Source organism: Hyaena hyaena, unplaced genomic scaffold, assembly GCF_003009895.1.
Source record: "Hyaena hyaena isolate Hyena2069 unplaced genomic scaffold, ASM300989v1 scaffold_808, whole genome shotgun sequence".
NCBI lineage: Eukaryota > Metazoa > Chordata > Mammalia > Carnivora > Hyaenidae > Hyaena > Hyaena hyaena.
The window spans coordinates 395997-407937 of NW_024081437.1; the positions used below are offsets into that span (position 1 = coordinate 395997).

The following is an 11941-nucleotide window of genomic DNA, read 5'->3' on the forward strand; positions in this document are numbered from 1 at the left end:
AGCTAGCTCAGAGCCTGGAGCCTGTTTCAGATTCTGTGTCTCCCTCTCTCTCTCTGACCCTCCCCTTCTCACGCTGTGTCTCTCTCTCAAAAATAAATAAAATGTTAAAAAATTAAAAAAAAAAAAGTCAAGGGAACTACCTTTGCCCCAGGTCTTACTTACTGTGTTTCACGATCCAGAGCTCACTGCAGGCTTTTGCCTTCCTGATGACTTTTCTTATAGCTCTGTGTGCTCTCTTAGCGTGGTCCTTAGTTTTCTTTCTGTCCTTCCTATCTTTCACATAAAACATAAGCTGGCCTGGGACTCCCTCCCCTCACCCCAGAGCCTCTGTGGAGTCTTTAGACACAGTCAACTCTTCCTCCTCCCTGGAGCTCACCTACAGTTAAGACTCAATGCCCCCCGGGGCGCCTGGGTGGCTTAGTCGGTTAAGCGTCCGACTTTCGCTTAGGTCATGATCTCGCAGTTCGTGGGTTCGAGCCCCGCGTCGGGCTCTGTGCTGACTGCCAGCTCAGAGCCTGGAGCCTATTTCGGAGTCTGTGTCTCCCTCTCTCTCTGACCCTCCCCTGCTCACGCTGTCTCTCTCTCTCTCCTAGAAATAAATAAAAAAACATTAAAAAAAAAAAGACTCAATGCCCCCGGACCTGCGTCCCTTTCAGTCTCAAACCACAAGATCACACTTCTTTTTCGGAGCGTCCTAAAACTCTCCAACTCCAGGGTACGTATCCTCCCGGCTTTCTCGCTGCTGGACTCTCCAGTTTGAAGACAGCATGCCTGCAGACCCCTTCCGTGATCCAACAGACCACTTGGAAAAGCTCTGCCCTTTCCAGCTGTAACCCTGCTACTTTATAACTTCAACCTAAAGTAGTCAAGGTCACCTCCTTTGAAAACCTGAAACCCAGGCAGGTAGTCATTCTAATGCCTAGTGAAGAAGGATATCCAGGTGACTAGAGACAGAAGAGCCCTGCTAAAGAATTCACGGGCTACCCTGCTAACCTCTGGAAGCCCCTAGCCTGAGTGCAAGGTTTACTCCCAGCCAGTTAGCACACCCAAGGGCAGCCAGGCCCCTCTGATGAGAACTGGTCTGAGTAGAAAGAAGCAAACCGGCCTCCAGACTCAAACAGATGCTTTGTATCAGTTTATAACTAACCAATCCCTTGGCCCTGATTGAGGAAATCGGTCTTGCCAAAACAAACAAACAAACAAACAAAAACCCCACCAAAATCCAAAAAACAAAAACAAAACAAAAAACAATAACACCAGAAATACTCGGGCTGCCATGGAGCACAACATCCTCCCGTAACAGATCTACACTCGGGAAGGCGCTGGGCCTAAGCATGGTCTCAGCCCCTTCGTGACATTTCTGCCCACTCTTCTCAGGTCAGGTCCCCATGCCCTAAAGGGCCCCATTCAACCGGTCCCTTTAAGTTAGCCTCCAAAGATATTCTCCCAGAGGACAACATCTCATCACTTACTTCAACCCATATGCACAGAGAAAGCTGGGCATCTTTTGCCCTAAAAGAGCATGTAGCAAGTTATGGCAGAAACAGAAGCAAGTCTTGTGACCTTCCAGTCACAGATCTCCCCACCGCTACACTGCCTCTGAAGGCCAGAAGGAAAGCTGGAGGCCTCTGGGAGGAGATCCTGTGGCTCCCAGAACACAGACAAGGCCCCCAGATCAAGGCCACCAAAGACTGAAGAAGTCAAGGTCACAGGCTAGCCCAGGGCTCCCTTCCCAAACCCCAGCCCCTTGTCCCTCCTCACTCACAAGGACAGCAGCAAGGAAAAGCCAGCAATATAGAGATTCCTCTGGGCACGGAAAAGCTTCATGTGGAAATGTTCCATGGCCCCGGGGTTATTCTGCAGGTTCACCTTCTCTGTCACATCATCATACTTCCGGATCTCACGTACAGCATCTGCAGCAGAGTGGAGAAGAGACGTGAGGGCACTTAGCTCCCGCTAAGACTGGGGTGTCCAGGGGAGAGGCGGCAGGACTCAAGGTGACCTCACTTCCCTCAAATCTGTCACCCCAGTTATCCTCCGTTCTACACACACCTTGGGGGACAGTCTTAAGAGATCTGCCCTCAGACCCATCCTCTCCACTGGCTTTTCTCAGGTCACTCCCTGGCCCCAATCTACACAGACCACAAACCTGCTCCTCGTGTCAAGGTGCTAACCAAGTCTGAGGTGTTGCTGGCAATGGCCATGGCGCCCCCAACATGTGATTCTGCTTAGCTCAAGTTGGGCTGGCCATCAGGTGCCCCAGTGATAAGCCAGGGAAATCCCCACTGAGGAGGTACCAGTGTCCTAGGAGTCAAAGACCCTGAGGGCGCCTGCCTGCTAAAGACTCAGGCTTTGGGGCACATGGGTGGCTCAGTCAGTTGAGCATCTGACTTTGGTTCAGGTCATCTCATGTTCCCTGAGTTCAAGCCCTGTGTCGGGCTCCATGCTGACAGCTCAAACCTGGAGCCTGCTTCGGATTCTGTATCTCTTTTTATCTCTGTCTGCCCCTACCCTGCTTATACATTGCGCGTGTGCTCTCTCAAATAAAAACGTTTAAAAAAAGGATCCAAACTCTTCCATTCCTAAGCTTCACAATGGGTTTTAGTATATAAACGATGTTACCTTAAAAACAAATATTGTTAAGATCTCTACACTACCCAAAGCAACCTATAGATTTCATGCAATCCCTATCAAAGTACCAACAAACAATATTTTTCACAGAACTAGAACACTTTTTTAAAAATTTTTTAATCTTTATTTATTTTAGAGAAAGAGCGTGTGCAAGTAGGGGAGGGGCAGAGAGAGAGGGAGGCACAGAATCCGAAGCAGGCTCCAGACTCTGAGCTGTCAGCAGAACCTGATGCAGGGCTCGAACTCACCAACTGTGTGATCATGACCTGAGCCGAAGTCAGATGCTCAACCGACTTGAGCCACCCAGCCGCCCCTAGAACAAACACTTCTAAAATGTGTACGGAACTACAAAGGACCTGAAATAGTCAATGCAATCTTGAAAAAGAAAAACAAAACAGGAGGTATCATAATCTCAGATTCAAAGTCATATTACAAAGCAGTAGTAATTAAAACCATATGGTACGGGCATAAAAATAGACACACAGAACAGAATAGAAAATCTAGGGAAAAAACCCACAACTGTATGATCATTTAATCTTCCACAAGGAAGGAAAATATATCCAATGGGAAAAACAAAGTCTCTTCAATAAGTGGTGTCAGGAAAACTGGACGTCATGCAAAAGAATGAAACCGAACCACTTTCTTTCACCATACACAAAAATAAACTCAAAAATGGATTAAAACCTAAAAGTGAGACCTGAATCCATAAAAATCCTTGACGAGAGCACAGGCAGTAACTTCTCTGATATCGGCCATAGCAACACTTTTCTAGATCTGTCTCCTGAGGCAAGTGAAACAAAAGCAAAAATAAAATACTGGGACCACATCAAAATAAAAAGCTTCTGCACAGCAAAGGAAACAATCAACAAAACTAAAAGGCAACCTATGGAATGGGAAATGATAAAAAAATTTTTCAAAGAAAAAACAAGAAACTGTCTTATTCTGATTACATAATGAATGCAAGCTCATCAAAAATTCAAGTACAACCTGTATACCAGAAATACGTAGAGAAAGAATCCCTGACGTAATCACCTCCAGTAAGCCTAAGACCTTGGTCTTCTTACCTAAAGCAGTCACTTTCAGCCACGTTACCCTATTTTCTAATACACACCCTAATCTGAAATTATCCTAATTACAGATTTATTGTCTATCTCCCCTGAATTCGATTAAAAACTCCACGAAGGAAGAAATCTCTTCTTCTACACCTAGGCCCTCGCACAGTTCTGAGTGCACAGGGGGCATGCAAGTAACTAGTGAATCACGAATAGCCTGTGCTCCTGGACGGCACTGTTAGACATATAGTGCCCCAGTTTACAAATATATTATGCTGTTTGTCTATCATTGTAGAAATGGAATAATCTACTGCTTTTTCCTCCCTTACCCCTGAGACATCTTTTTAAAAGTTGGGACATAAAAATCTACCTAGAAGGGTCTCTTAACAGACACCCAGGGGAGAGGAGCAAGTTATCACTTATATGGACGTTGTTTCATTCTTAATCTCTGGTTTGAGACTTTTTTTTTTAAGCTACAAATTTTTTTTAAATGTTCATTCTTGAGAGAGCAAGAAAGAGCGAGCGAGCACGAGCAGGGGAGGGGAGGGGAGACAGAGAATCCCAAGCAGACTCTGCACTGCCAGCACAGAGTCCAACGTGGAGCTCGAACTCACGAAACTGTGAGATCATGACCTGAACTGAAACCAAGAGTTGGATGCTTAACCGACAGTGCCACCGAGGCACAAGTCTGCTTGGTTTTTAAACTGACTTACTTTATACAAAAATCTGCTCTTTACTGGCCTTGCACGCACATGTTACATCTGGATCATGAAACAAGCCTTCTCCAACACTGAGCAGCGGTATAAACCAGGACAACAATATCCCTATTTGTTATCAACTGCATACTCCTGTCTCCCCTTCCCATTCCTATATTGATAACCTAACCCCCTATGGGATGGTGTTAGAAGGTGGAGCCTTTGGGAAGGGTTAGGTCATGAGAACAGGGCCCTCATGAATGAAGTTAGTGCCTTTATAAAAGAGATCCCACTGAGCGCTTTCATCTTTTTTGCAACGTGAGGACAAAATGAGAAAGTTTTATGAACAAGGAACAGGGCCCTCACCAAACATCAAATCTGCCAGTACCTTGATCTTGGACTTCCAGCCTCTGTGAAAAATAAATGTCTGTTGTTTAAGCCACACAGTCTATGACATTTTTGTTACAGCAGCCCAATGTAAGACATAAAATTTTATTTTTTTCAAATGAGAGAGGAGAGAGAGAGAGTGAGCAGGGGAGGATCAGAGAGAGAGAGGGAGACACAGAATCTGAAACAGGCTCCAGGCTCTGAGGTGGTGGTCAAGCACAGAGCTCGATGCGGAGCTCAAACCCACGAACTGTGAGATAGTGACCTGAGCCGAAGTTGAAGGCTTAACCAACTGAGCCATCCAGGCACCCCAAGACACACAATTTTAAATGTTCATACCCTTGGAGGTGCCTGAGTGACTCAGTCAATTAAGTGTCTGACTCTTGATCTTGTTTCAGGTCATGATCTCACAGTTTCTGACAGCTCAGAGCCTGCTTAAGATTCTCTCTCTCACACTCTCTGCCCATCCCCTGCTTGCTGTCTCTCTCTAAATAAACTGAAAAAAATGTTCATACCCTTGGATTCATCAACTCCACCTCTATGAATTTATCTACACGAACATTTGCATAAACATGTAATGATACAAGTGTGCCTATAAAGAATTGAATTACAGCGAAACCATGTGTTAGAATACCAATCTTTAAAAAGGATGAGATTGCTGTAAAAAGATGTCTAAGACAAAAGAGAAAACGCAAATCCAAAACAGTGCGTGGTATGATCTGAGTCCAATCCCAAAGGGCACATAATATGTATATATTTTTGATGGTTATTTTTGAAAGAGAGACAGCACTAGCTGGGGAGGGGCAGAGAGAGAGAGGGAGACACAGAATCTGAAACAGGCTCCAGGCTCTGAGCTGTCAGCACAGAGCCCGACATGGGGCTCGAATTCACAAACCATGTGATCATGACCTGAGCCGAAGTTGGATGCTTCACGAACTGAGCCACCCAAGACGTCCCCAGTATGTAACATTTTTATAAAGATGTCAGCATAGAAAAATGCCGTGGAGGGGCACTTGGGTGGCTCAGTCACCCAACTCTTGATTTTGGCTCAGGTCATAAACACATGCCTCACGTGACCTCATGGCTCAAGTGATCTAGCCCCGCATCAGGCTCTGCGCGGACAGTGCGGAGCCTGCTTGGGATTCTCTCTCTTGCCCCTCTCCCCCTCATGACGAGTGTGCTCTCTCTCAAAAATAAACAAACATTAAAAAACAAAAGGCAGTTCAACGGCTTAGAAAAAAAGAAAAAAAAATGCCTGTGGAAACGTACAATAAAGTATCAACAATGGTTTTCTGTGAGACGTGGAATAATGAGGAAGGAGAAAATTTAACTTTCTGGGTTTTTAAAAATGTCTTATTTTTGTGATTTAAAACCACACACGTTGGGGCTCCTGGGTGACTCAGTCAATTCAGTGTCCGACTCTTGATTTCAGCTCGGATCGTGATCTAACAGTTCATGGAAACGAGCCCTGTGTCCGGCTCTGGGTTGATAGCTCAGATTCTCTCTCTCCCTCTTTCTCTCCCTCTGCCCCTCCCTAGTGCACTCGTGTTTTCTCTCAAAACATTTGAAACAAACAAACACGTTTTTCTACACCATCATTTGCCCTCCGGGAACCCCACTACCCTAAGGACCACGATGACCGATGGCCAATGGCAGGGAACAGATGGGACACAGGTGTTAGGCCACGCTAGCCCAAGTAAAGTAAAAAAAAAAAAAAAAAAAAAAAAAGAGTGCTGCCCTCCCTATCTCAGGCCTCTGGACCAGGGCAACTGACCCTGGATGCTCATCAAGCCCACCCCCAGCCCCAGCCCTGTCCCAGACCCTTCCCAGCGAAAGCTGGTTATGCCCATCACCTTCCACTAGGGTTTCCTGTTGGCTAACATTTTTGGAAGCCTCCACAGACCTCTCTATATTACACTTCTTACCGTTAGAAATAGAAGCAGCCAGCCATCACAGCTAGTCTCTCTCTACAACTTCCAAGCAGTTCCCTGACCTCAAAAAAGAATGGCAATTTTGCCAACTACTGGATTCTGCAAAGGACCTCCCTGGTCCTTCAGCTGAGCTAGGAAAGAGAGCGCTCCTGGAGCCTGGTGCAGAGGTGCGAGGCCCTAAGGGAGCACCCCAGCATAGCCCCTGCCCACCCCCATTCTTGCCCCTACACCCAAAAGCAAAAGCACAGGCACTCAGTTCCAAAACTCTGAAGTCAAGCTTTTTTTTTTTTTTAAGTTTATTTATTTTTGAGAGAGAGAGAAAACGAATGAATGAATGAGAATGAATCCCAAGCAGTCTCCCCGCTGTCAGCACAGAGCCCAACACAAAGCTAGAACTCATGATGCATGAGATCGTGACCTGAGCCAAAATCAAGAGTCAAATGCTTAAACGACTGAGCCACTCAAGTGCCCCTACGGTCCAGCTTTTTAATGCTCAAAGGATAACACAGGGGTTTCCTACCCACGCCACGCTCAGAGACCACTCAGGGAAAGACCCCTGATTGGAAAGACCTACCTCTTAGACCCTTGCCAAGTATTTCAAGAACAGCATGGTCGCACATGTGGGCAGCTGGTAGCCACCCTACACCACTGAGAAAGAGGAGGCCACACCTGGCCTGTTAGAGGGGAAGTCCTGCCTGAACACATTCCGTCAGGCGCCAAGACGTTAGAAGGAAAAATGCCTAATGCTCAGCTAGTGAGTGGAGCCTTGCACATTCCCCCTGAACTATGGCTCCCTGGCCTTCTACCCACTGCCACATTTCTGCCGGAAACTAAGGGAAAGAAGAGTGTTGTGAGCCTAAGCGGGTCATACCCTGGAATCAGGATTGCGGTCTGTAGCAGAGCTCAGCCAATACTTTCAAGTCCAAGCAGGGGGACATACTGATCACTTACCACAACAAAATGCACATTTAATGGCCAGATTAGAATTATATTGACTCCTCTGGTCTCTAAACAATCACACCACCACCGCGTCCCAAAATGCTTGCCATCCATCTTAACGCCATAAGGCCCCAGGCCCCATCCCGGAGCATGCTCCAGGACCAGCTTATCTTTCAAGCCCTGCTGGTGTGCACCTCAATGTGTTTATAGAACTCCACAGCCAGAAGGACCCAGAAAGACCTGGCCTGACCCATCCAGAGAGATCTGGGATATGCCGCCTGACCTCTCAGTCCCCACTATGCTATGGGATGTGGCAGCTTCCTTCCCAGCTCCACTCCCTGTCTGGTAGCTCAGTTCATTATTCAAAGCCTGTGTGACTGAAGAGCAGTACTGTTTAAAGCAAGGTCAACATGGAGCAGTCAGCTGCTCGTGGTTTCAGTTCTGGAATGACCTGAGGAGCTGCCCTAAAAGTGAGGTGGTCGTCATAAAGTACACAAAGGCTTCTGGTCAAAGTCAAGGCCCTGCCAGCAGTCAGCAGTACCCTCTTGCCAAGAGAAAGACAGAAGCACCAAAGTGGTCTGCCTCTGGGAAGCCCAACCTGCAGGCTACACATGGCATAGGGCCTTGCAGCAGAGGCCATGCCACGGCGAAGGGTGTGGGCAGGTGGCCACCCTCAGCCACAGCTCACTCACCAATGACCAGCAGCACAAGGATGACAATGAGAACTACAAAGAAGGTGTTGCCGTACATCACCACCAGCTCCACCAGGCGGGACTTGAAAATCTTCTGCCATCTGTGAAGACAAAAACACTGAAGAAACAAACACACTTGGGACTCGGGGCCTCAGGGACAGAGTCGGTCCTGTACTCTTCTCCAATGGCTGATTATCTTGAAAAGACTCCGCCTCAGTGGCCTAGAGTTCTCAATTTAGGACAACTGTTCAACAGCGCAAAGAAAAAAAAAAAAAAAAAAGTTTGTCCACGTATAAAAAGTTCTAAAAAACCACAATCTTAGGGGCACCTGGGTGGCTCAGTCGGTTGAGCATCCAACTTCAGCTCAGGTCATGATCTCACCACTGGTGGGTTCGAGCCCCTCCTCGGGCTTTGTGCTGACAGCTCAGAGCCTGGTGCCTGCTTCAGATTCTGTGTCTCCACCCCCCCCCCCGCTCCTCCCCTGCTGGCACTCTGTCTCTCTCTCAAAATATACAAACGTTAAAATAATTTTTTTTAGGGGCGCCTGAGTAGCTCAATCAGTTAAGCGGCCGACTTCGGCTCAGGTCATGATCTCACAGTTTGTGAGTTCAAGCCCCACATCAGGCTCTCTGCTGACAGCTCAGAGCCTGGTGCTTGCTTCCAATTCTGTGTCTCCCTCCCTCTCTGCACCTCCCCGGCTCACACTCTGTCTCTCAAAAATAAACACTAAAAAAAAATTTTTTTAATAAAACATTTAAAAAAATTTTTTTCAAGCACAATCTTAAACACTAGTCACCTCTGGGGAAGGAAACAAAACCTTTTTCTTATTATTAAAGTTTAATTAACACACAACACACTACCGGTTTCAGGTGCAGGAAAACTCAAAAACCGAACTTCTCATTGCATTCCCCTACGTTAATATTCAAAATGCTGGCCACATGCACATTATTTCTTCAAACGGCTTCTCCACATGACCCAAATACATTCATCTAGACCCCCACCACCCTGGATCATTATAAAGCAGACCCAAGACTCCCCTTCATTTCCTTCCATAAATACTTCAGGATGGAATTCTGCCAGAAAAGCGCCTTTGGGAATGGTTAATGCAATCACAATGCCATCACCAGACCTCAAGAAAATTAACAAGAGTCCCTCATTATCAGAGCTAGAGTCCCAAAGTCCAATTGCTGCATTTGTTTTTTAAAGCTTGGTTTGTTTGAATCTGAACTGACAAGGTTTTGACTCTGCACTGAATTAGTAAGCATCTTCGATTTCTCCTCAGCCTCTTCAGTCTTCCTTCCCAATCTGCTTTTTACAGAAACCATGTTGGTTATCTTATAAAGCTGCCCAGATCGCAGCTCCAAAAGGGCCTCTGTCTCTGCATTTCTCCCCGGAACTGTATGAAGTGTGAAAAGGTTCAGATCTGGCTTTTGGCAAAAATATTCCTCAGACAAGATTGAATACTTATTTTTTCATATCAGCAGTCTATGTTTTTCGATTGAAAAGTTTTTTAAAATACCTGTGATGGGTTAGCATTATGTATAATTTTCTAATTAAAATCAGAATGTGTTCACATATCACACGTAATTAAGAATTAACTTCCAATTAACTTCGAACAGGTCCTCTGTTCTTTAAAAGGAATACAGCTTCACCTCTCATAGGCTGAGTAATGCTCACGAGGCCACAATGCCAGCGGGACTAGTTAGGACAGAAGTCACCAAATCAACTATGACATGACCCCATGGTGTGAGTCTTCCAGATGCCATACTGCCATCGCCTGAACCCTTGGAGACCAAAGGAAGGCAGAGGGCATCATTCCCAGAAACATAACTAGAGACGGGTCTTCTCCCTTTTGGGGCATTCAGAAGGCCAGAAGGCAGGGTGCACAAGAAGGGAATTCAACGAGACGTGACAAAGCAAAACCGTGTGGAAGGTCTGCCACCACAACCCCAGACAGGTTCTACCCGTTTCCACCTGGCCCCAATTCCGGGGTCTTACCAACTTTCCAGACGCAAGCTACGGGGCTCAGCAACAATCACCCTCCCGCTTGCCTGCGTGCTCCACGGGCCCTACCTTTTGGGAGAAATGAAGGGAATGCAGAGCAGCAGCACAGCAAAGACCTCTGCGTAGAGGAAGGTGGCGACTGCAGTCCACTGCAGACTCATCCTGTTGCTAGAAGGTTTCCAACACTGAGATGTGAGCTTGTTTCCTGACAGGACAGAAAAGGGCCAGAAGTCGTGACAGCTGAGCGGCCACTCTTTACCCTCCACCCCAGCATTCTACTCGTTTTCCTAAACCACTGGCTGAAACTGGGCTCGACTCGGCCGGGATACTTGGCCAACAGCGCTCAAAGGCCTAACAAACTCCCGTTTGTCAGGGCGGAGGTACTTGCCGCCTTCTAGTATGTGCGTTAAAAGCCACCTTTCTGGAGAATTCCTTTCCCGGCTGAGTGGGACAAACTCCTTAAGGCCTGCCTAGCCCGGACACTGTTTTTGGATAAAGATCAGGCAGACAGAAAATTCTCGACGTCCATCAGGCCCTCTCCCTCCCCAGCCAGCCCCGGGGCGGCAGTGTCCCGGTAACGCACTTTCTCCGAGAGCCGCGGCGTGCCCGCCCCCCAGGAAAACCGGGAGACCCTTCCCTGCCGAGCCTTTGAGCTTTGTCCACAGAGCCGAAAGAGAACCTGCAGCCTCCCTCCGGGGCGAGAGCAGGGGCTAAAAATGGCCTTCCGACGTCCCGGCTGCCTCCCACGAGGTGGGAGAACTCGAGGTGCCTCAGCAAGCCCCGAAGAGCGACTCCTACCGGGAGTCGGGGCCAAAAACAAACGCAGATCCCGACTAACCGCGCCTCAGGGCCCCATCTACAGAAAGTTCTAGAAGCAGCGGTCTTTCGGAAACCGGAAGAGCCCCTCTCCTCAGCCCCGGTTGGCCGCTGCGCTCTCCCGGCTCGAGACCCGCCCCCGCGCTCCACCCGCGCGGCCGCCCGACGCGGCCCTAGCCCGCCACGCCCTCCACAGGCCCCACCCCGGCGGCCCCTCCCGAGAGGCTCCGCCACCGCCCCTCACCGCCGCGCCGGCCCTCACGCCCCCGGAGCCCAACGGCAGCCGCCGCCCCGACTTCGCTGCCCAGCCCTGCCCCTGCACTCCCAGCTCGGCCGTCGGCCCCACGCCGCCGCCCCTCGTCGAAGGCCGGGAGGACCACGCTCACCGAGCTTCCCACAGCCAACGCACACGCCCCGCCGCCGTCACCAGACGCTCCCACCGCAGCCCCGGCCCCGCCCCTTCCCCCGCGGCCGGAAACCGGAAGCACCCGCCGCGCCCCGCCCCAATCCCAGCCGCACCCAGGTCCCGGCGACTCCGCCCACAGCCGGTTTTCGCCCCGCCCCCGAGCCGAGGCTCCAACGCCCCAGACTGGAGGCGAAGGGGCGCCTCGAGGCTGGGCGGCGGCGCCTCGAGAGCGCGCCGGGAGGAGGGGCGGGGCCTTGGCGAGAAAGCTAGGGGCCGCTTCTCTGGCCCGCGCGGTCCTCCCACGTCTCACTGGTCCGGGGAAGGGGCGGGGCCCAGTCGTGGGGCGAGAACGGGGTGGGGCTCGCTGCGCCCGGGCTCCGCCTTCCGC

General features: G+C 49.2%; 1 protein-coding gene across 6 annotated transcripts in view; it reads right to left on the reverse strand.

Moving 5' to 3' along the window:
- Positions 1 to 11802, reverse strand: part of BCAP31 (B cell receptor associated protein 31) — a 30835-nt gene extending 19033 nt beyond the window's left edge. Inside the window, exons 1-4 of one of the 6 annotated variants that reach the window (XM_039219262.1) lie at positions 11667 to 11802; positions 10401 to 10536; positions 8328 to 8428; positions 1766 to 1913 (exon numbers count right to left, since the gene is read on the reverse strand). In XM_039219262.1, coding sequence (XP_039075193.1) covers positions 1766 to 1913; positions 8328 to 8428; positions 10401 to 10492 — 341 coding nt within the window. In that variant the 5' untranslated portion in view covers positions 10493 to 10536; positions 11667 to 11802. Of the gene's footprint in view, positions 1 to 1765; positions 1914 to 8327; positions 8429 to 10400; positions 10537 to 11010; positions 11104 to 11129; positions 11260 to 11391; positions 11467 to 11533; positions 11614 to 11666 lie in introns of those variants that run through there. The other 5 variants (XM_039219258.1, XM_039219261.1, XM_039219259.1 and 2 more) reach the window with 5 other exon arrangements.
- Between the last annotated feature and the right edge of the window lie 139 nt (positions 11803 to 11941).